Source organism: Heloderma suspectum, chromosome 4 (genome assembly GCF_057233095.1).
Source record: "Heloderma suspectum isolate Gila_16-S chromosome 4, 16-S_ref, whole genome shotgun sequence".
Classification (NCBI taxonomy): Eukaryota; Metazoa; Chordata; class Lepidosauria; order Squamata; family Helodermatidae; genus Heloderma; species Heloderma suspectum.
This window is the reverse complement of record NC_139461.1, coordinates 252,760,587-252,785,236: the sequence shown is the minus strand read 5'-3', so window position 1 is coordinate 252,785,236 and position 24,650 is coordinate 252,760,587. Positions and strand designations below refer to the sequence as shown.

The 24,650-nt window shown below is 42.7% G+C and overlaps 2 protein-coding genes across 2 annotated transcripts in view; one reads left to right on the top strand and one right to left on the bottom strand.

Moving 5' to 3' along the window:
• Window positions 1–1,629: 1,629 nt before the first annotated feature.
• On the top strand, window positions 1,630–7,154 carry IL20 (interleukin 20). The gene is made up of 3 exons (XM_084853352.1): window positions 1,630–1,734; window positions 4,744–4,818; window positions 7,077–7,154. Exons 1-3 carry the CDS (start codon window positions 1,630–1,632, stop codon window positions 7,152–7,154), a joined length of 258 nt encoding a protein of 85 aa, XP_084709478.1.
• A 5,774-nt stretch (window positions 7,155–12,928) lies between these two features.
• The window catches only part of LOC146348523 (interleukin-20-like), a 40,934-nt gene continuing 29,212 nt past the window's right edge, over window positions 12,929–24,650 (bottom strand). Inside the window, exons 5-9 of the mRNA XM_084851671.1 lie at window positions 21,307–21,491; window positions 18,892–18,957; window positions 14,375–14,527; window positions 13,350–13,424; window positions 12,929–13,160 (exon numbers count right to left, since the gene is read on the bottom strand). Of these exons, the coding sequence (XP_084707797.1) occupies window positions 13,086–13,160; window positions 13,350–13,424; window positions 14,375–14,527; window positions 18,892–18,957; window positions 21,307–21,491 (554 nt within the window). The 3' untranslated portion in view covers window positions 12,929–13,085. The remainder of the gene's footprint in view (window positions 13,161–13,349; window positions 13,425–14,374; window positions 14,528–18,891; window positions 18,958–21,306; window positions 21,492–24,650) is intronic.

Below are 24,650 nucleotides of genomic sequence, written 5' to 3'. Positions count from 1 at the left end.
CCCGCCCCCTGCTCCTTTGCACATATACCAGGGAGGGAGGCACTTCCTCTACTCAAACCATGTGTCTGCTATGTAAAGAAGCCCACCCTAATCCCACAAAGAAAGCGAAAGCAGAAAGCCCTGGAAAGGATGTGGGGTTTTTTGCTTAATGTAGCGACACCCATGGTACTGTTCACTGGTTAGCAGCCTCGCTGCCACATTTGCACCAACTGAAGCTTCTGGATACTCTTCAGGGTTAGCCCCTCATAGTGATAGAGATGCATAAAGCAAATGGGTCTTTATTTTATTCATTTATTGCATTTATATCCCACCTTTTTTTCTCCAAGGAACCCAAGGCAGTTTACATGGTCCTCCCCCTCTCCATTTTATCCTCACAACAACAATCTTGTGAGGTAGGTTGGGCTGAGAGTCTGTGACTGGCCCAAAGTCACCCAGTAAGCTTCATGGTCAAGTGACGACTAGAACCTGGATCTCCTGGCTCCCAGTCCAATACTCCAAACACTATACCACACTGGCTTTTGCATTTGAAATGGCAGGCATGGGAGGGGGAATCTGGATTGGGACCATAGCAGGGGAAGAGTTAAAGCCCCCTATTCCCCACACTAGTGTCCTGATCTATATAGAGGTGCCTACTCTAGAATAAAATGGGGGGAAAGATGTAGCTGCTAGCTATGCCTTTAAAGTAATATCTGCTTTGGCCCTTAGATATCCTGGCCCCAAGCCATTTAGGGCTTTATAAGTAAGAATCAGCACCTTGAATTGGGCCCAGAAACAAATAAACCAGTGGAATATGGCCCATAAAATACACACCAGAAAGGAATCTAGCTGCAGAATTTTGCACCAGCTGCCCTTTCCAAACACTATTCAAAAGTAATCCATGTAGCGCACTGCAGTAATCTCAACTGGAAGTGATTAAGGCATGTACCATTATGATTACATATTAGTAATGCATGTTCCTCTGGCTATCCACACACATATATTGCTTCTAGTAAATCATTGTTCTCCTTTCATTAATTAATTAATTACATTTCTCTACTGCACAATAGCCAAAGCTCTCTTATTAGTACCAATAGTACCAAAGTTAGCAATAATTCCACAACCACAGTTAAGAATAACTGATCTGTAATCTGGATCAGACTAAAAGAGAATTTGCTTTCTAAATTTCTCCCCTGGCAATTTTGTTTCTGGAGCAGGCTACAAAGAGAATGTGCTCTCTGTCAGTTTTGATGTTGAATATTGTATATTCTCTAAATATTAAAATACTTGCAAAAAGAAATGTCCATTTGTACTTGATATTTGATTATTTGATATCTGGCAGGTCATGTTTGACAGTAGTTGGTAGCTGACATACAGTGGAATTTAGTATTTGGCACATGACATTCAGTGGTAGTATTTGACAGTATTTGAGAGGTGACATGCTGAGAAATGTAAGCAGGTAACTGCTTGTGATGCTTCATATTAGATAACTGAGAAAATCAAAACAATTGAGACAAGCCTCTTATTTGAACTGTAAAGTTGAGTAATATTATTCACTGAAATAAATATTATTCTAACAAGATATCTTATTCTGACTTGCTTTAGTCTGAAGACAGATGTTGCTTCTTTCATTACTTGCTGAAATTCTACCTGATGCATGTCTTCAATCAATGCAGGGAAGGAAGCAACTTTCATGAAAGGAGGGTCAGCCGCATTGCCAACAACTTCCTCAGCATCAAGAAGGAAGTGACTCTTTGTGTGAGTTATAGTAATAAATAACGGGCAATCCTATATTAGCACTGGGAAAGCTATAATAGCTGTTGTACACAATATCTAAGTAATACGTACAGTAAAAGTTACTTTGCTTCTGGTTCATGGGATGTTGTTAGTGTATGGTGCTTATGGAGTTGGGTTAGTCTCCTACAGGGCAATCCTACACATCAGAGATAAATCCCATTCAGTGGGACTTGATACCTCCCAATTCAGTGGTACTTGTTCAATGGGACTTATTAAGTAAGTCTGTATAGGATTGCAGGCTAAGAATCTGTCAGATTTTATTTCTATTGCCCATCCTTTCTGCACCTCACCCCTTTTTCTAAAGTACCTTATCTGCCTGCTTTAAAATACATATCTTTTCCATTTCCTCTGTGCGTGTTTTCTGTGCTAGAGACTCAGGGCTTTTCTACACAAGGCATTTATCATGCGCTTGCCATTCCCTACTCATGGTTGTGTATGGGTTCTTTAGATGACACCATGATCCTTCAGTTTCACTTCTGTATCTATCCAGCACTTCTGGTGAGGTTTTTTTTTTTTTTTTAGAGCTGAGAATATGTGGCATTTAATGGTGAAAGGAAAAGAAAGTGCAATTTCCTCTTGGGCATTTGCACTATTCTGCTATACCACAGTACCACCTAGAGGTTATCTAGCAGAAAAGCAGGAAAGGAAATGCTCCTTGTGTAGTGCTCAGATCGCAATTCTGCCATGAAACTGAAAGTAGATACAGTGGATAAACAGCCTCATGTAGAAAAGCTCTCAACTGCTTTTAGAAAATTTCTTCCCTGTGTAATCCCAGCCACCTGGGGATCATGCCATCACAACAAAAAGTGCCCTGCAAGATCTGGCTACATGATAATCTCACTGAAGAAAGGAAAGCAAATGAGCATTGTAGGCTCTGACCCTACCCACTGCCAGCATGTGGCTCCTGACCAATAACTAGCAGGGGAATGTGGCCCTTGGTGGGAAAAAGTTCCTCCAACCCCATAATAAAGTGTAGGTTCTCCAATTGTAGGGTGGGCCCTTCAAATGGGGAGGAGGAACCAGAACCTCCAGTCAAGCAGACTTTGCCAATCGCAGACAGCCTGTTTCCCTCACTCTTTCCTAAACTGGACTTAAGCAGCAATCATATGCACTTTACATGGGAGTAAGTCTCATTGAACTCAGTGGGACTAACATCAGAGTAAACAAGCATAGGCGGTGATTGCGGGGGGACTGGATCTGGGCAAGAGTGCACAGGCATGGGAGAAGAAGGAAGGGGGCGGGGTTCTCCTGCTTTAACACCATCACCCCCTAATATCCTTTCACCTCCATCTACAGATCCTCACATGAGGCTGCATGTGAAGATCTCTGTGTGTTCACACCCTGAACAAATGATTGGACTTTGATTCAGGGTAGAGGCACTGGAGGAAGAGTGTTTTGGAAGGGGGGGGGGAGGCTGAGTTCAAATAGTCTGAGAAATGCTGCGGTGAGGGCAAGCTGCATGCAAAAGTCTCAACCCACAAGGAACTGATCACTTCATAAGAAATACACATATATCGCAAGGAATAGAATCTGGGTGATAACAAAGAGGACCTACCTACAGGGCTGGCCCTACCATTAGGCTGCATGACCATCTCAGGTGGTAGATGCTGGGGATAGGGAGCAGCAGTAAGTTGTTGGATGACAGAGCTGTAGACGCCACTCAGCCTGCCCTGCACTCCCTAAACTAGCCCTCCAATCCTCAAGGGCAGTGGAGAATGCTTGCTGATCCAAGAGTAGTCTTGAAATAAGATTCAGCTGCCAGTCTAGTTAGTTTCTGTACATGGAACTGGGGTGGAGTGGGACGGGGAGGCCAAACAACATCTTGTCCTTTCCCTCAGACTGCAAAATGTCTTGAGTCAGACCTGCCTCTGAAAAAGTTAAAATGTTTCCGATGCTGTTCCACTGCCAACTTGAGCTGCATTGTTCGCTGACAACTGGATATGATCCCCTAACTATTAAGGCTTCTGTCAACTCCCATCAGCAAGAAATTTTTCCAGAATGTTAGATAGGGATGTACACGTTCCAAAAGTTGAAATGTTCCACTCCCAACCCCGAACGTGAGCAATTTTTCGGGAAAAGTGTGCACATTCTTCGGCTTGCAATCACATTTGCAAAATGCATCCTTTTCGAAAAATGCACACTTTAACATTCGGGTTTTTCAAAAAGGACACATTTTCATGCTTTAATCAATGGGAGGAAGGGTGCATTTGGATGCGCAATTGGAAAAATGCATATTTCTCCTGTTCAGAAATGCACACCTTTCCCGTTAGAAAAACACACACACTCACATTCAAAAGTGGGAACAAAGCAAAACTAGCATCAAGGTGGGAAAAGGAGAGCCTTGCCTAGCTCAAATGTTGCTTGTTTGCCCGTCTCTAATGTTAATAATAAACATATTAAAAATGAATGAGTTGGAAATACTTTAAAACAGAATTCCCGCCTTAATTGTATTTGTTCAATAAATCTGTATTCAGGTATGTCATTTTAGAATTTGTCTTCAGTAACATCCCAGAGTTCCTGTTTCTTGTGAAGTTGGATTTTATACAGTTCAGTATGTCATTCTTTGGTGTTTGTTCTCATTAGTATTACCAGCTCCTCCGTATGTGGCACATGTCAACCAATCAGTTATGTGCAGCACTCCAGAATAATTAAATGAGTGGATGGTAAATAAGCAACTAGGAAGACTGATTGTAAATTGATTCCAAACTGTTCCTGCATACCCGTTTTTCCAGACTTAAATTAAATGGTGTCACTGTGCATTTTTTATGTTTACATGGGTGGAGAGTAAGCACCCTCATTCCCACTCACCCACCCTCCTCAAATCTCACAATTTTGTAATCCGGTATTTGCTTAGTATATAGTATACACTGTATACACTTCATTACTCCTGTGATTTTGGTTCAGCTGTTCAGGGGAAACTCGAAGAAATATGCCTGAACATCATTTAGTTAATGTGTTATTTCTCTCCAGGATACTGTCACAACATGCCCCTGTGGGAAGCAAGCTAATCACAGATATGAACAAATCCTGAGTCAATTTCAGCAGGTAAATGTTCTTTTCACTTTGTAATTTACGTACTGGAAATGGAGGAGGTCATTTGAGCTGGTTGCAGAAGATGAATTTGAATTGACAAGTGGAATTAAGCTGAGCTGGAACACATTCATGCCACTCCATAAAATCAGTTCTTATTGAAGAACATTTTATCCTACAGACTTCACAGCTCAGTTCATTCAGAGAAACAAGCACAGCTTTTCCCACAGCGTTGTTGTCAGACCAGAATCTCTGACTGGCACCGATATGTACATTAACAGCCAGGGCCATCCCAGCCATAAAGGTAAGCAAACCAACAACCTTGGGTGCCAAAAATTCAAGGGGCACCTCCCTCAGCTATCTAAATAATTTTGAGACACAGAGAGAGAAACAGAGAGAGACTGCACTTTTGGAGAAAGTGCATGAAGTCACTTTATCAGCTGATTGGCTAGATGATATGCCATGTATTTAGGCTCAGCTTCAGCACCGAATGTCATTGGGCCCGTGCTGGGCCCCCATGTTCCGATTGGGCCACTGCACTAAGACCTGCCTGCCTCCCCTCCCCAAGCATTTAATTCCAACAACTGCAATTAGGTGGGTGGCCACCATTTTGTTTTCCTCACCTGCCCTGGACTTATGCAAGATCCACCGCATTGTGGGGAAAATCAAAAGGCAGATGCCAGAAGGCCCCACTTCTAAAAGTGGAGCTTTAAAAAGAAAATAAAGTCTGCAGCGGTACATGGTAAGCCCCTGCCCACAAACTAGGCGGGGGGGGGCATCCACATAGGAGTGAGCCCATCAAGGGCCCTTCATTGAAGGCCTCCTCAAGCCTGGAGCCACTCTTGTCTGCATTCCACAGAACACACGTAAGAGTCTTCTGATCTCCACAAGTCATTCAGAGCTCAGATGTAGTTGTAAAGGGGAGGAAGTAGAGAAGTGATGGATATTAAAAATGAAAATGATAAGAAAAAAATAATCACGTAGTCAACACTTGATCATTTAATATGTAATTGTCATGCTGCTCAGCAAGTAGTGCAAAGGAGAGGGAAAACCTGAAAATGAAAAGTGATAAAGTTACATGTTGGCAGACTGAACTATAAATCAATGTATGCTTAATTGTTGAAGCACGTGCAAGTGCAAAGAACTGCAACATGAAAAGCATGCAGTTTTGAAATCCTGGAGAGTTCCAGGTCAAATGTTATTTAAATATTTTCATAGATGGTGGATTTTAACATTGCAGGATGCTTTCTTCTTCTTTTCTGGTGGGATTTTAAAATGGCTTTGAGGGATTTGTGCCTGCAGAGCTTGTTCTACATTCTTCTACTTCTATGATAATAGAGGCAAATGTGTGTCTGTTTAGCTCTAAGACTGTAAAACCTAAAAACCTGAAACTTGGAATGCATACTAGAGGGACTCTAGGGGTGTGCATCTCAGGGTTTATTTCATTTCAAAATGCATTAATTAATTTTAATTAATGTGACTGCTCCAGAGAGCCCCGCCAGCTGCTTTCTCACTGCAGCAAATGCAATGGTGGGAGGGCAGCTGGTGGGTCTCTCAAGAGCACCTTTTGGAGGCAGTGAGGGTGGGCCCTCCTGGTGAGGTGGAGTCATACAATTCAGAGGGCTTTAGCATTGCACCAGGAGAGGGGCTTTGCCTAGGGGTGAAAGCAGCCATGGGTTCACTCAGATGGGGCAGGCACAATGGGTCTAAATCTGACAGATGTGTAACATTCCTTGAAGACTTTGCTGTTAAAACCATGGTCTATTTGAACCTGTGCAAAGCTGGGTTTGTTCACTAGTCATAAATGTAATAACCACAGATTAGTGAGCAAAAAATGAGTACCTATATAGACTTGAAATTAACCAGTACTCTGCTTTGAGATTTTAAGAAACCAATTAAAAATAAAAATAAATGAGATGCTAGAGATTTGTACTTGTATCTCCTGTCTCATATATATATATATATATATATATATATATACACACACACACACACACACACACACACGGACCTGTGCAGGGAAAAGGGCAATTTGGACTGGGGGCATAGCTCTGCATCGAGGGAATTTATACCTTTCCCTTTGCATTGTTTTCTGATGTAAATTGCCCCCTGCCACAGAAGCTGCTATTTGCCCCATTAAGGAAAACTTAAAGGTAACTTAACAGTATGTTCTATTACATCTTTCTGTCCAATGCTGGAGGCACTGTAGGAAGGAATATTTTTTCTCCACGGTAGTAGTTTGGAAAGCTGACATTTTTCTGTTCCCTTTTCAGATAGACTCTCGCTCTGCAGTACTGAAAGCCCTTGGGGAGCTTGACATCCTACTGGACTGGATTGAAAAGACTGACTAGAAAAGGACTAAGCATAAAAGTGGGCCATGCAGCAGAAATTAAATGAATTAACCTCTGTGAACCCTGAAAAGCTTCATTTGCTGTCGAATATCTGCCAAATAGTCATTATCTGATACATGATGGTGATATTAGACATCTGACAATATTTACTGTATCTAATTATTATTAATGGGTTAGACTAAAGGTGTCTAAAAGTGCAATCCTGTGCATGTTTAGAGAGAAAAAAATCCTACAACCCCCAGCGTGGTCCAGTCAGCATGGCTGGCTGGGGCATACTGAGAGTTGTAGGACTTCTTTCTCTAAACATGCACAGGATTGCACACTAAATATCATTTGATCCAGTGAAGGTTCCTACTAATGGGAGGCGAAAAGTTATTTATGTCAGTTTTCTCCCCCCCCCCGTAACTCCCCATGCCCCCTCCCACACTGTTCCAGTGAGCGCCCAGCCCTTCAGAGAAGATTTTTGTGGGCCCAAGGGGCTGCAGGGGGTGGGGGATTGATGAAAATAACCTTCCCCTTCCATTAGCATGGGACAAGAGCATCCTTTCCATGAACAGACTATTCACAATATTCAATACTGAATAATGAACAACCAGTAGCAATTAATATTGGACTTTCAGCTTCATCTGTAGCAGTCCAGGTAACCTTTGTTTATATGATTATTTATTAATAAATATTTATTTATTTAACATGTTTACATCCTGGCTTTTTATTCCAAAGGATCTGCAAGGTAGCTTAACCTCAATATATAAAAACAAGTTGCACCCACCTTCCCCTTATAAGAGCTTTTTGTTAGGCTGGCTTGGGTGATATTATGTTGTTTGACTTTTTTATGATTAAGTGACTTGGGCTGCAATGCTATCTACTCTTATCTGGGAGTGAGCCCCATTGAACAGGACAGGGCTTGTGTCTCAATGAATATGCATGGAATCGCACCTTTGGGTTGTTACTGTTTGGAACTCTACTGTTTAGATTTGGTTTTTGCTCCAAGTTGTGAGATGGGTACTCTGACGATTGGGGGGGGGGGGTCCAAGTAACCCCATTGTCATGGTCAGACAATTTCTGAGATTCGAATTCACAGTGTCACTGTCCTCATGTGGGGGTGGGGGAGCTATTCGTATGGTCCACCCCAGGAGACTGATGGGATCCAATGGATTTCTGAATGCTCTTGGGGATTTTCCAGTGGCGAGAGCTGCTGATCCAACTGAGGCCCTAGCCTCACTGTGAAACAGGGAGATGCGGGGGGGCCATCGACTTGATTGCACCTGAGCGGCCTCCCTGGCATTGTAGAGCCCACTCCACTCCTTGGTATATTGGGGAGCTGCAGTCAGTGAAACAGGCTGGACATCGGTTACAGCACAAATGGCACAAGACTCGAAGTGAAGATAACTGAGCATGCTCTAGAGCACATAATCATGCGTATTGCTTGGCAGTGCAGGCAGCAAAGAAGGCTTATTTTGCTGCCTCTATTGCGTCCTCGAGTAGCCATCCAGCGGAACTCTTCTGGGTGGTCCAGGGGCTGTTAACCTCCCCAACTAATGGGGCCCCAACCCTGCTGAGAACCTGCTGTGACCTCTTTGAATCACACTTTGAGGACAAAAGCGCTTGTCTCCACAGCGACCTTGACACTGTTGTTAGCGCAGTTCCAGTCGAGGTGCCTGATGCCACTATCTGCACAACTTGGTGGGATCAGTTCCAGTTCCTGCAGCCTGATGATGTGGACAAAATGCTTGCAGCAATGCGACTGACCATGCGCCCTCTTGATCCCTGTCCCTCCTGCCTAATAAAAGCTAGCCAAGGGAGTATGACTGGGTGGGTCCAGGGAGTGATAAATGTTTCCTTATGGGAAGGGGTGGTCCCTTCAGGAGGCAATAGTGTGACCACTCCTGAAGAAGCCCACTCTGGACCCAATGGTTTTAGACAACTACCACCCAGTCACAAGTACCCCTTTTTAGGGAAGGTGCTTGAGAGAGTTGTGGCAGAGCAACTGCATGCACTGTTGGAGAATACTGATTATCTAGACCCCTTAGCCTTAGTCACCCTGATGTATGACCTCCATTGAGAGAGGGACAGGGGGAGTGCAACCTTGTTAATTCTGCTCAATCTCTCATTGGGTTTTGATACCATTGACTATGGTATCCTCCTTTCCTCAGCCCCTTTGCAATTGAGCTATGGGGTTCTGCAGAGTGCCATCTTGTCCCCAATGTGGTTTAATATCAATATGAAGCCACTGGGAGCGGTCATTAGGGGATTTGGAGCTAAATGCTCAGTATGCTGATGACATGCAGCTCTATCTCCCTGTGACATGTGAATCAGGAGAGGCTGTACAAGTTCTGAATCAGTGCCTAGACTCAGTAATGGGCTGGATGAGCGCCAATAAATTGAAGCTGAATCCTGGCAAGATGGAAGCTCTGTGGGTGAGTGGTTCTTGAGTCTGGGAGATAGGCTCATTGCCTGTTTTAGATGGGTTTGGGGGTACTCTTAGATCCCTCATTGTCACTGGAGACTGAAGTGACCATGTTGGCTCGGAGTGACTTTTACCAGCTTCGGCTGGTTTGTAGCTATGGCCTCTCCTGGACAGGGATAGCTTGCCCTGGCATTAGTAACCTCAAGACTGAATTACTGCAATGCATTCTATGTGGGGCTGCTCTTAAGGCTAGTGCAGAATGCAGCAGCTGAGCTGTTGCCAGGAGCTTCCCCTTTTCAGCATGTAACTCCTCTGCTGAGGGAACTGCACTGGCTGCCAATTCGCTACCGGGCCAGGTTTAAGGTATTTGTACTAGTGTACCAAGCCCTAAACAACTTGGGACCAGGATACCCGAGAGAGCACCTCCTTCTTTACCAACCTGCCTGGTCACTGAGGTAATTGGAGGCATGTCCCTGGTGGTTCCACATGGACCCATGGCCCAGTTGGATTCCAACAAGAAAAGAGCCTTCAGTGCGGTAGCCCCTTTCCGGTGGAAGTCCCTGCCTTTGGAGGTTAGGCAGGCACCAATGTTGTGTTCCTTCCAGCACCTTCTGGAAACATTTTTATTGCAAGAAGCCTTCCTTGAGTGACTGGCCGTGGTTTATTAAATTTGGCCTTATTGGAACATGTCTTTTAAAAGATGTATTAACTGTTTTAACATGGTGTTTTATTTTACCTTTGCTGTTCGTGGCTCCAAAATCTTTTGATATGGAGTGGTATATAAATATTCTAAATAAATAATAGAAATGTTTGATGTGCATACTTGGGACAAGGGGGATGGTTTTATGTGTATGCATTTGTCTGTCTTTGTGAATCTTTGCTTTTTGAGGATGAACGCTCCACTCCTCATGTTTTCACCTAGACATATTTAACCTCATCTGCAGGGCAGAGTTTTGAGGTTTTATAGGGAGTTCCAAAGAGATTTAATAGGGAGAGGGGTTGGCTTTGTGGTGCATTTTTATGATTTGGTGTGGTCAAGTGTTGTTCTTTGAACTGAAAGTTTTGTTATGAATGTTACTTTTGACTAGCATTGGCAGAGCTATCCTTGCAAGTGCCAGATCTTCTCCGTTCTTAGAAAGTGGTGCTAAAAGCTGAACATTATAAAAACAGCATGATATTAGCTGTGTTTGGATGTCACAACTTGCGATAACCCAGAATTTTGTTTTTAAATCTGGGTTACCACAACGGATCCAGCATGCTAGTGTATGTGACTTGTTCACTCCTGCTTGGCTCCTCCTGTCAGTGGGAGCATCTACACAAGCCCATCACTCTCTGTCTCTGGCTTGGTTATGGTTATGTTTGATCTGGGAACTCCGCCTTGTCTCTCCCCTGACAAGCCAGAGTTGTAACTCAGAGTTTGTTCTCATTTAAAAAAAAAATACTAGGTTACTGTGATGAGTGCACCAGGCCAGTGAATCCAGGCCAACTGTGTCTGGGGAATGCCCATAGGAAAGAGGTTCACAACTGGACATCTTTCCATGGAGGAAATTGCACTTGTCCTCTTCTTTTAATGTAAGCTGCCTGATATATATCCCCAGAAAATCCAGGTCAAGTGTAGGCAATGTTTTTGGGCAGTGGGCACATTGGGCAATTTGAGAAATTGTCCTGGGGTCCACCATAAAATGGCTGCATGGCAAAGGACAAGTAATCCAGCCAAAAGGCTGAATATAAGGCACAGGTGGGTCTGAGCCAACACACTAAACAATTCATTTGCATTAACAGTCATTAGCGCCACCAGAAACCAATTTCACAGCAATCTCAGCTGCCAGTAAGAAAATGTGTGTTTTTTTTTAAATGGGAAGGGTAGGGTAGGGTAGGGTAGGGTACCTTGGTGGGTGTCAAGAAAGATGTCTGGGGGCACACTGGTGCCCAATGGCACCACGTTGCCTATCCCTGACATGAAGGTAAAAATGGCAATTATTGACTTCATTATAGAAGTATCACACAAACATGTAAGAAGCAACAGAGAAATCTGTGGAAACTGTGTGCAATTAAATTGCAAATGTTGGCCCTCATACTATCCCCACCCTCAACATTTTCTCTCAGAAGGATTAGTAGATGTAAATCTGCTACTGGTATCTCCTGCCATCGCAAGATAGTTCAATGAAGCTATTCTTCAACCATTCATGCCTATAAGTAGGGCTGTGCACCGCTTCAGCTCGAAGCCCAAACTCCGAGACAAAGCAGGGTGCTTTGGGCCACTTCAGGCCACTTCTGAGGCAAGGCAGAGGGGCCCAAAGTGGCACCAAGTGATCCAGAAGCCCAGCTGTGCCACTGCCGCCACCACCACCCAAGCCCCGGCTCCTTACCTGGGCCCTCGGGACATGTGCCAGCAACTATCTTCTTGATCCAGGGAGTTGCCATTTTTAAAATGGCAATCCCCTGTATTTCCAGAAATAGATCCTGCAAAAATGGCAGCCATCAAGCATGCAACATTAATGTAGTGTACTTGACAGCTTGACGGCTGCCATTTGCATAGGATCTATTTCCAGAAATACAGGGAGTTGCCATTTAAAAAATGGTGACTCCCTGGAACAAGAAGATGGCTACTGGCACATGTCCTGAGGGCCTAGGAGCTGGCGGCAGAAGTGGTGACAATGATGACGACTCCCTGGAACAAGAAGACGGCTGCTGGCTCACATTCCAAAGGCCCAGGTAAGGAGCTGGGGGCTCGTGCGGCAGATCAGCAGGGCGGGTGGAGCATGATTTGGCCATCTGAATCCCACTTCAGCTTTGGAGGCCAAAGCAGGTCTGGGGACCCTCAAATCAACCTGAAGAGAATTGGGCCCACCTCAGAAGACCTGAAGCAGTCTCCAAGGCGGATCGGGGGGTCCCTGCACAGCCCCACCTATAGATTGAAAGTCCAGCATTCTAAGCCTACTCTAAGTTCACTCTTCTTTTTTACCTTCTGCGGTTTTAAAAAGACTCATTGTCAAAGACGATGTTTGGAGAATATAATTTACATTAATTCATTAAAATTCATGTTTGAGTTGGAAGGATGAAATCAGTCCTATTCTCCCAGTGTGGGACTACAATTCATATCAGATTTGAGTGGAATGAGTGAGGGGGGTCTGAGCCAACACACTAAACAATTGCTTTGAATCAACAGTCTTTAGCACCACCAGAAACCTATTTCACAGCAATCTCAGCTGCCATCTAACTAAGAGATTGCCTACCCCTTCTAAAGGGCTGGATTTTTCTAATTTTTTGTAGCAAGTTGTATAATATTCATGGCAGAGAATAACATAAAAAGAAAAGAAGCACTGCAAATGCCCATGTCAAATTTAAATTTCAGTTCTAATGTGCTAGGAAGAAAGAAGCTCAATATGGCCAGTGTTTTATTTCAGATCAATATGTGAGTGGTCAGTACAATACAACGTGAACTGTTTAGGTGCCCACTTTTATCTTATTAATTCTCCAGATTTGACGTTTATGTAGTACAGAATACTGATTGCATTCTGATTCTAAAATGCCTCCAACCAGTCAAGCAGGATATCCAGTTCTCCAAGGGACTTTATGGCAGCTGAGGAAACATCCATCTGAAAGTTGATTGAAATGAACACTTGGTAAATAATAAAACCTTCCTGGGGTGAGTCATTCACATTCCAGTCTAGTCAATGTGTCCAGGCATAATCATTGCCTTTTAAACTTTTATTAACACCATAACTGACAACAATTTCTATAGCAATTTAACATTCATATCTCAGGTTATGTTCAGAACAGTTTACCTGCTCATAGTTGGTGATGATCTGCAGATATATGTTTACTGCATCTTCTCCACAGTTGCACATATCTTGATGTTGCTGGAAAAATACAGTAAAAAACATTACAGGTTTTGGATATGCTAGTTTCTTCAGCTGCTGAACAGTACCACAGTGCATACAGCACTCCATCTAATAGCAACCTTGGGTTTTGAGTGCAGACATAAATGGAGCCAAAGCAGGGCCACTGAGGTATCAGCATGCTTGGGGAAAAAATGTAGAAGTACAAAAAATCTGTAAAAGTAAAAACTAAACCTAAGGGGGCAACCTCCCCACTCAAAAAATCAGCGCAATGAGGCCACATGATGTTGAATGTTAGTTAGAAATGGGGGGAAATGGTACAGGGAGGGAAGAGTAGAATGCCCTGCTTGGAGAAAATGGCTGGCTAGAAACCTGAATAGCAGCACTCCTGTTATGACACTGGATATGCTGAAGCATTTTGTTGCAGATCCTACATGTTATTTTCATTTCAGTAACCATCAGTGGCAGACAGACACAACACCGTCAGAGCATTGTGTATAACTTTAGCCCCAAGCAGCTGCTACTTTAGGGCCAGAATTGCCTGCTTATGTGCCTGTCTGCTTCTTCCTGGTCAACCTCTACTTCTACATTTCTGCATAGATCATGCAGATATTTTGCAATACTGATCACAAAAACACAATTTAGTTCTCTAGCACTCTCTCTTCCAAAGGAATATGGCCCTTTAAATCTGTCCTCGAATTTTCTACCACTTAAGTGAACAATACCACCATGAACAAATCTCAAGATCAGCCAGAAATTTAATTACCAGCCCATTCTAGTAAACCAGAACTGGGCAACCCATGGCAGTCCAGATGTTGCTGGACTCCAACTTCCATCAGCCTAAGCCAGCATGGCCAGTGATCAGGGATGATAGGATCTGTAGTCCAACCTTGCAGTAAATATTCCAGGCAATTATTTCATTTTCTACAGAGAAAATGTGATAATTTCCACAATCCCTGCATGTAACCTACACATTCTCTGAATTTCTTCTCAATGCTGAGGAAGGAGTTGGCGATGCCACTGACTTTCCGATTGATGTGAAGGCTTTCTGTATCACAGTGCCTGAAGACTTTGTCCAGGTAGAATCTTAAGATGCGACGGATAAGGCAACATCTGTCTAAAGACTTCAGAAAAAGAGTTTGGTTTATTAAAGCACTGTAAAACAAAGGTTCTAGACAATGGCAGTTGCCAATTTTACAGAACCCCAGGAAAAGTTCACATTGCAAAATGGCTTCCCATATACCAGCAGCAAAAATTGCTATGGGTTGTTTGGTAGATGGGAGTCAGCTGAAGAAGAAAATCACATGTGGGCATATCCTTTCTCTTTAAGGTTTCCTGCTTTATTTTATTTATTTTTCTAGGCAGCCATTCAGGTCAGAAGTCATATACCCAAACATTCCCCTCAGCACTGACACACTCCCCTTTATGCCACTCTGTAGATCAGGGGAACAAGGCAAGACAGTATTGCCCTGGCATCTTCCATTTTGAAGTGGGAGGCAACAAGGATGATGTGGGAGCTATAGAGGATGGAGGAGCTGCAACTTAATCTTTGCCTGCTTTCGTATACCACAAGCCAACTGCCTTCATTGAGAGTTTAGAAAAGTGTGTGTCAGAAGAACATAAGAAGAGACATGCTGGATCAGACCAAGGGTCCATCTAGGCCAGCATTTTGTTCACATAGTGGCCAACCAGCTGCCCACAGGAAACCCACAAGCAGGACATGAGTGCAACAGCACCCTCCCTGCCATGTTAGCCAACAACTGGCATACATAGAGGCATGGTGCCTCTGATACTGGCATATATAGCCATCAGGACTAGTAGCCATTGGTAGTCTTTTCCTCCAGGAATTTTTCTACTTCCTTTTAAAGCCATCCAAATGGGTGGCCAACACTATGTCTTGTGGTAGCGAATTCCATAGTTAAACTATGCACTGTGTGAAGAAGCACTTCCTTTAATCACTGCTGAATCTCCCACCAAAAGTCTCCCACCAAAAGTGTCCTCTCTGGAAGACCCCATGTATTAGATACAAGCATCTTTTAAAATGTTTCTTTCACTTCAATATTTCACTATTTAAAATGTTTCTTTCACTTCAATATTTCCCATCAGCAGGTGGATAATCCTGTACAACTGGAACTGATGGATTAAAGCAAGCCAAATTAATTAGTTAATTAACTAGACTACCCAGCTGTTATGAAAAGCATTCAGATGCAGCACGGATCTACAGTATATCTTAAGCCTCTTTCCGAAAACAGTGCCTCCAGCACCACATTGTTTTCCAATTATATTGTTTATAGCATACCCCAGGGTTATTTCCTTGTAAAAAATATTGTATTTATTTGTTTATTAGCACTGTTAGCCATTTTGAGAATTCTGGGATGGAATGGTGGAGTATAAACAATAAAATACCAGCTACACCATTTACAAGATTCTTTCACTTCCCCTCCAAAAGCTGACCTATCATGAAATGTAATCCAAAACATGGTTACACAGCTGTAAGTACCATTAAGTTCAGTGGGCTTACGGCTACAGTCCTATGCACATTTCTCTGGGAGTCCCACCCAACTCAGTGGCCTCACTTCTCAGTAGATATGCGTAGGGTTGCACTGTTAAGCATGCAGACCTATGCATCCCTACCTGGAAGTAAATCCCTACTTGGGAGTAAGTTTCAATTACTTCTGAGTAAACATGCACTGTTAGTTTTATTTAACAGACATACATTGATGGGGAAATATACCTCCAGTGCAGCAACAGGCTGAACAGAATAAAACCCACCATTTGACAAGGCAATTTGTCCAATCTAAACACATAGATTTCAAGACCCTTTGTAGACTTTGTTGGCTTATAAAACCATTTATATCTCACCTTTCCATTTGAAAGAAAAAGCTCAAAGTAGCTTGCAATGAGTTTTTAAAAACAACCACGGCCCATCATCATTAATAAATGAATCAGTAGAAATCAGAAATTGAGGACAAGAGAAATAGAATGGATAAAACCAAGAACACACCAAGCATAATTTCACTCACCAGGGATCAATCCTATATTTTCAGCATGGCAGGCAAAAGTCTGATGAAAAGGGGAAATATTCACAAGGCAATGGTAGAACAGTTGATTTCCAGAGCCTGGGCACACCTTCTGAGAAGGTGTTTTGCTAGGTTCCCAGCTAGTCTTGCCTCATCTACTGGTGAAATGTGGAGAAAAGCCTCTTTTCTATCATTTCTTTGAGCAATTAATGTTCAGTTAGTACTCACTGGATGCAGGGGGTCTATAGTGTTTCTGTTGGAGGATTATCACATTTTCCCAAGCTTCAAACTGAAGTAGTCAGGACTGGCCTTAGGGATGGGTGAGCTGAGCTGAAGGGGGCATCAAGCTGAGCTCAGTGGCTGTGTTTTTGACTGTACTGTCTGTGGTGAGCTAGTTTGGCAAAAAACAAGCATCCGTTAATTTATTTCAAGTTTCTACAGATTGTTTGGGTACTAACTACAAAAACGATCATCCTTCAATTAGCTTTAAAGTATGTTTCTTTTTCAAATTTCCACTTTGATGTCATTTGTGCTAGGTACAAATCGGTGGAGCACAGCTTTACTTTGAGGCAACGTCACCCAACACTTAGAACCTCAAATGCTGTTAACACTGTAAGCACTACATAAATAATAATAAAATAAAGCTGTCAGCTGTTAGAGGTCAGCTGTATACCTTTTTATTTATATTTTTTGTTTATTCTTTTTAAAGATAAAAACAATGGATACTTTAAAATAAAGAATGCTTACCAAAAGACAGGAACTGCTACAAAACAAAATATTATAAGTAAAACCTGTGATAGATCTGCTGTGTTGCATAGTGCACTGCCACTGCTCAGAATGTAGCTTTTTGAACCTTGGCTTGTGCAAACAGAAGCACGGTGGCTGAGAGATCAATGTGTTGAGCAAGGTGATTCTTGGTTGACATCACACCTGCACCTGGCCCCATAAATCCTCTGGGTGGCCCTACAAAACTGACCATGGGGGGAAAGGCACCAGGGGCCCTCCTTGCCCAGGGACCTCTTTATCTCAGGGCCAGCCCTGGCAGTAGCAGTATGTTGTTGCTGGGAAAACATGATTCTCTTTCTCTCAGTCTTTACTGTTTGAATATTGCTCTTCTTTACAGCTCAAGCAGTAAAGCTCAAGTACTCAATAATTACTATGCTATGAGCTGCTGTGCATAACACCTTTCCTCTCACTTTCCTCCACAGGCAATGCATTCCCTGCCTGACATCACCATGTCAAAGCCCTGAAGTTACGGAACCAAAAAAGAGGACAGAAAACCTCCACATGGCTACCCCATCATCCCAGCAAGGCTTCTGATGCCCCTATAGCACATTGAATGGAACAGTGTGACATGGAGGATTTGCAAAGACATTGCTTATTTCTTTATTTCATCTGTATCCCACTCTTCCTCCAAAGAGCTTGCAGCAGCACTTTTCTCATTTCATTCTCTCAATAACCCTGTGAGGTAGGTTAAGCTGGGAGATAGTGCCTGCACCATGATCAGCCAACAAACATCATGGCTGAGCAAAGTTCTGGTCCAAGTTAACCAGGATATCAAGTTCTAACCATATGTTACATATTTTAACAGTGTAGAAGATATAGTGGATAGTTGATAGGGTATGCCCTGTAAAGGATGCTGTCAGGAGCGCCCTAGCTGCCTCTTGCAGTCCCCACCAATAGCCAACTCAGGACACAGACGACGAGGAATTCTTTCCAAGACTTTATTCCTTTATTACTTTATGACTCTTTCAGAATACTAGTCGCTAGCGCCAAAGCAAGGAACAGCACTGGGGAAAGATAGCTGAGTAGCCTAAGCTCCAGTTAAGGCAGTTGGTCCCCGTTTAAAGGAGAATCACGGGAAGACCCTGAACTTATGGGCTAGGGAGAGATCCTCCCTCTTTCCCTTGGGTCCTTGGGACGCAACCGTTGTTTGCGCGCCAAACGAGCGCTACGCCTCCTTTCGGCGCCCTCCATCTGTCACCGCTCCCTGCGTCTGCGCCAAGCATCCAGCAAGCCCCCCTCCAGCGGTCTCTCACTGCCAGGGTCACTATCTATCCCAGGAATGCTGGCAGGAGGAATCTCTGCCAGGTGCTGTGCTTGTGAGAGATGAGCAAGCTCCTCTCCCACGGATTGCTGTTCCTCCTCAGAATCAGAACTGCTCTGGGGCTCTATTGGCTCAGTTTCCACCCTGACAGATATCCCCTATGAAGGATAGTTTAGAGGGCATGCCCTGTAGACTATTAAGTGTCCACTATCCACTTGATTGGCTACACTCTTAAAATAAGTAAAATATAGCTGGAGCATGATATCCTGGGTAATCCTTTGCTCAAAGTGGGATGAACAGTGTGATCATCAATTTAATTTAATTTGATTTACCTCAAAATCTGCTCATGTTCTATAAATTAAATGCCATATTCTTGCTACAAAGGAAAATGCAAGTGAAACTTCCAGAGTGTAGCACTTACTTGAAAATCATGCAGAGAATGTGGATGCAACAAAATACTTGTTGTTCTGATGGAATCTCTGGCTTGCTAAATAGGGAAAAGAGAAAATCCAATCTAGTGATACATGTTTTGGCCATACCGATTGTTAAAACAGCTTCAGCTGTTTGAACAGGGCAGGGCATTGATTACTTTAGCATAATGATAATGGTAGATTTCAGCTTGGGGTGGGGGGATAAATTAAATGACATCTGGAGAATAAAATAGCCATAGTGGTTTCATGGCAGCCATGGAGATATTTTCCATGTTTCCAAAATTGAATTATGAGCTGCTAGGATTTCATAGAATAAAATTCACCAGAAAATGTTATCAAAACAAATGTTGGAGGGAAAAATTATTCTAAAAGCTCTTAAAGTTTGCATGTTAAAGTTTCAGAATTTGTTGTTGAGAAGGATTGAATACAGATGGATAAATCTGTCCAGTTTCACACAGTTTCTCATTTTTCTAACATTAAGTCAATTCTGTCCAATTTTCACATCCGTTTACTTTCCTTTTTCTTTTCTAAATATTCACATGAAAATTTACATGTATTTTTGGGCATATCTCTTCTAATATATACATTTTTGTATGCACTTTTCCAAATGTACACATTTTTGCAAGTAGTTTTCCCTAATATAATGCATATTATGCAACTTCCTTATTATACACATTTTTATGCATTTTTTATTTGTGAGCTGCATCACAAAATTTGGAAAAGTATGGCTATTGCTGTATAACTGGTTCTGATTCATATGTAGGTCTGGAAGGTGCAAATTTGGTAAATTCAAACAAATTTCTCACCCATCACTGGGATTGAAATGAAATGTTTTTGATCTAGGAAACAAGCAGCCAACCAAGAGAGCAGGTCATTTTTATCTGGATTCACTGTAAACTCCAAGCTTATACTTCAAAGATCAAAAGGGATTTGAGGGTCATCTAATCAAACATCTTCTTACCTCCATACACCACAAACTAAGATTAATTCTATTGAAACTGTTTAATCAACCTTCTTTTTAAAACTTGAGAGATTAAGCTTTTTCTAAGCATTTTTGTCCATTGCATAACTTTTAGGAAATGTTTCTTAGAGCCTAACTCTAAGGCTAACTTTATTCAGAAGGAACCCCCATTAATTTCATCTGGGCTTTCTTCTAAGTAAGCGTGTTTAGGATTGGCCATGTGTAGTGCAATCCCATATATGTCTCCTCCAAAGTAAGTCCCATAGAGTTCAATGGGGCTTACTCCCTGGTAAGTGTGTATAGGATTGCAGCTTTAATTTTGCATTTGCTTGATCTCATGTTTTTCCATTTAAACTCACTGGATGCAATCTAGCAGACTAAACCTGCACCCACAATTTAGTTTTCCTAATGGGCTCGTGGATCTTTTCATCCAATAACTGTCAATGAGACCCTATACAGTGGTAAATAAAACTGAGATTTTGAGTGTTATTTCTTGTCCTGTCCAAAACAGAATAATGATTTGCTTTCTTCTTCGTGGTTGCCTTTTAAATACATATAGACTACTATCCTAGCTGTAGCTTAATGTTCTCTCTATGCTGAATTAATTGTGGTTAAACCAAAACAACCCATTTTGTTTTGTGTTCCTTTTCTCAAGTGTTGAAGCACCTCCCATTTTCCACGTGTTTCATCACTTTTTGCAAATACATTCATGCCAGTGGTGCCCTTGCTGCCATTTCTTTTCTTCTTTTCCATCCCAGGCTTCCTCACCCCTATTTGCCCACACTGTTGTTTAGTCCCATTGGCTGTGGTAACACATGTGGATTTGTCAATTACATAACAATGCTACATCTATCTGATGACATCATGGACAGTTGGAAACAAAATCAGTTGGATTCAACTGTAACGTGGACAAATGAGGCTGAAAAGAAAATGCAAAGAAGGTAAAGAGAAAATATTCCCAACAACCAGCACTAGCAGCTAAGGGAACAAAATTGTGTCAAAAAGGAGGGAAATAATGCCAGTGTTGGGCAAAGTGAGAATTTATTTTTCCCCAATCTGTTCAACTGCATCATATGTGCTACTTTGAAAGCAAGTATTAAAATAGAGGGTATTCGACACAGACCTACTAAATATACCCAGTATATTTCCTCCTATTTCTTACAGTTAAGAACCATTATAATATATGTTGATATCATACATTATATGCTATGAATTAACTTGTCCCATTCATTTCAATGGGCCTACTCTAATAGGACTTTAGTTGGATTCTACCCCTGATTCCCACTACCATTGTTTTCAAGATTTTTGGACCTTCATGAAATGCAAAAGGTCCAACTCAAGGAAGCACGAGAGCAGGGCATTATTGTGTTTGCTTCTATGCTTCCTCCCTATTGAGTTTGCAAGTGATTAGAGTATATTAGATGGAGCAGAGAACAATACTTACTATTATTTTTTTAATTGTAGCAAAGCTATCCCGAATTTCATTAATATTCATTGAAATACTGCAAGGTCCAAACCGGAAAAGGTTGTTCCCAATCCCTGGTGCCAAATACAAGGACCATGTTATGAACAGAAGAAAGTGAGATAGGCTGAAGAACACTTTCATAGTGCTGGAGTATGAAAAACCTCCTGTGGAGACGAGAAAGATTCAGTTTTAAAAACATGTTTTACTGCTTTTTAGATCTTGGGCACTGCTGTTGCTATTTTTAGACTGATGCTGTTTTAACTTGTTCATAATCTTGTTTTTTATTTTTATATGTTATAGTTTTAATTGTTTGTACACCACCACTCTTAATGGGTGGTATGCTGTAATTAATTAATAAAAATCTTACTGAATTATTTGTATCTACATCATGGCCATTGCATCATGACCTGTCCATAAGGTTTCAAAAGCTGGTCACCGCTGGATGACGAATGCTGGATCAGATAGACCGTTACTTTGATCCAGTCTTGTAAATTCTTCTGTTCTTTTTACCAAAGATTCTCAGTTTTCCAAAGAATAGCATTTCAACCATTCACTATCTGCATCTCCTCAAGAACATTTCTGTAATATTTTATTATGTGTATGGTCTACAATGTCCATATGCTGATTCATGTATCTGAATCCGGAACCACTGGAGCATTCTAAGGCCTCCTGTGAGGCCTTGGCAAGGCATTTTGCAGACAAAATTGATTGGATTAGGAGTGTTATTCCGTGCGCTGTGGATACAGTTGGTGAGCAGGAGGCGGGACTGTGGCACACTGGTTTTGTGGGATCAGTTCCAGCTTCTTCCTCCTGATGAAGTGGACAAGGTGCTTTCATCTGTAAGGCCGGCCACCTGCTTACTTGATCCTTGCCTATGTTGGCTGATTATGAGCTGCAGAGAGAGGCTGGGTGAGGCGATCAAGGTGGTGGTGAACGCCTCCCTTGAGGAGGGAGTGATGCCATCAGCCCTCAAGGAGGCAGGGATAAGACTGCTTTTAAAAAAGCCCTCCTTGGATCCCCAAGTTCTGAACAACTTTCGCCCAGTCTCGAATCTGCCTTTTGGGGGCAAGGTGATTGAGCGGGTGGTGGTGATGCAGTTGAAGGCACACTTGGAAGAAGCCAATTATCTAGATCCATTTCAGTCAGGCCTCAGACCTGGGCATGGGACAGAAACAGCCTTGGTTGCCGATATGAGGAGGGCTCTGGATAGGGGCGAATGCTCCTTCCTTGTTCTCCTCGACCTCTCAGCAGCTTTTGATACTGTTGACCATGGTATCCTCCTGGACCGACTGGAGAGGTTGGGCATTGGAGACACTGTATTACGGTGGTTCCGGTCCTTCCTCTCCAGCAGGTACCAGAGGGTAGCACTGGGAAAGGAGGTTTCGGACCCATGGCCGCTCACTTGTGGGGTGCCACAGGGTTCCATCCTCTCCCCGATGCTATTTAATATCTATGTGAAGCCACTGAGGGCTATCATCAGGAGGTTTGGGGTGTGGTGTCATCAGTATGCGGATGACACGCAGCTCTGCCTCTCATTCAAATCTTCACCAAGGTTGGCCGTAGAATCCCTGTCCAAATGTCTGGAGACGGTGAGTGGCTGGATGGGGAGGAATAAGCTGAAGCTGAACCCTGACAAGACCAAGGTACTTTTGGTGGGAGACAAGAGGAGGTTGGGAGATGTTGACCTGGTGTTGAATGGGGTACGGTTACCCTTGAAAGACCAGGTCCGCAACTTGGGGATTATCTTAGGCTCCCAGCTGTCCATGGAGGCTCAGGTGTCAGCTGTGAGCCGGACAGTGCTGTACCAACTCTATCTGATACGGCGGCTGCACCCCTACCTTCCCGACCACCTGCTCTCATTGGTAGTACATGCCCTGGTCTCCTCTCATTTAGACTACTGTAATGAATTCTACGTGGGGTTACCCTTGAAGATAGTTCAGAAGCTGCACTGGTACAGGACGCAGCGGCTCACCTGATGAAAGGCAGCCACTGGCGAGATCACATCACTCCAATGCTGAAGGAGCTGCACTGGCTACCAGTTGTTTTCCGGGCCAAATTCAAGGTGTTGGTTTTGACCTTTAAAACCCTATATGGCTCTGGCCCAGCCTATCTCAAGGAGCACCTCCAGCAACACCAGATAGGCCGCTCAACAAGATCAGCCTCGGATGGCCTTCTCTCTGTCCTATCAGCTGCCAGGACAGCTAGGCTGGTGAAGACGAGGGAGAGGGCCTTCTCTGTGGTGGCCCCCACTCTGTAGAATTCCCTCCCTAGGGAACTCCGCCATGCCCCTTCTTTAATGAGCTTCCACCATGCATTAAAAACATGGTTGTTCAGGCAGGCATTTGGGGTGAGCTAGGGTAATTTTAGAAATGTGATGTTTTTAATGTTGAATTTTATTGTGTTAACTGTTTTTACATCACCCAGAGTGGCTGGGTGACCGGCCAGATGGGCGATTAATAAATTTAATAAATAAAATAATAATAATAATAATAATAATAATAATAATAATAAATAAAGAAATAAAGAAATGTGACCTTAGGTTCTGAACTGAAACAAAAGATCCAATAGCAGAAAGAATGTCTGGGCAGGTTTGAAACCAATGAAGATGCAAGTAGTGTTAATAAGTGCAAACTTATGCGTATTGGACAACTAAGCCTGATTACATATATGCACCAAAAAGTTGAATTGGGCCACTTCAAATTGGTCCTGATGCTTCCCATCTGAAATGACCAGAGCTGAATCTGAACCCACATGGAACTTTGGGTGTGATTTGGCAATCTGGAAAGATGGCAGTGTCTGCAAAAAAATAGCATCTTTTAAGGTTTTGTTTCTCTGCAATTGTCCAGGGTAGGGAAGAGGGTGAAGGGAGGGAGTGGGGTTGAGCAACTAATAGATCCACCTTCTAATCACAGGCCATGTTTTCACAAGGGCTCCCCAATCACTGTGCTTTGAGGGCCTGTGAGTCTCAAAACAGTTGCTTTCAGTTTCTTGTGTTCTGTTGCTATTCTATTCTGGTAGCAAGCAAGTAGCAAGTCTGGGGAGCTGTGGTTCTAGGTTCAAGTTCTGTTTGTTTTCCTTTCTTCATGATTTCAAAATGAAAATCCTTTCTTTTTTCTTTCTTAAGCCATTACATCAATCCTTATCCCAGTCTTTTTCCTGCAGTGCAAATATTTATTTTGTTCATGATGATACCCTTATCTTTGCAGTGTGCTTTTTTTACTTCCTTAATAGGTGTTCTGTATCTTCAGTTGTGTAGAATTTAGGCAGTTAATCCATTTTAAAATGTAACAACCCCAACTACAACCAAAAAGTACTCACTAACC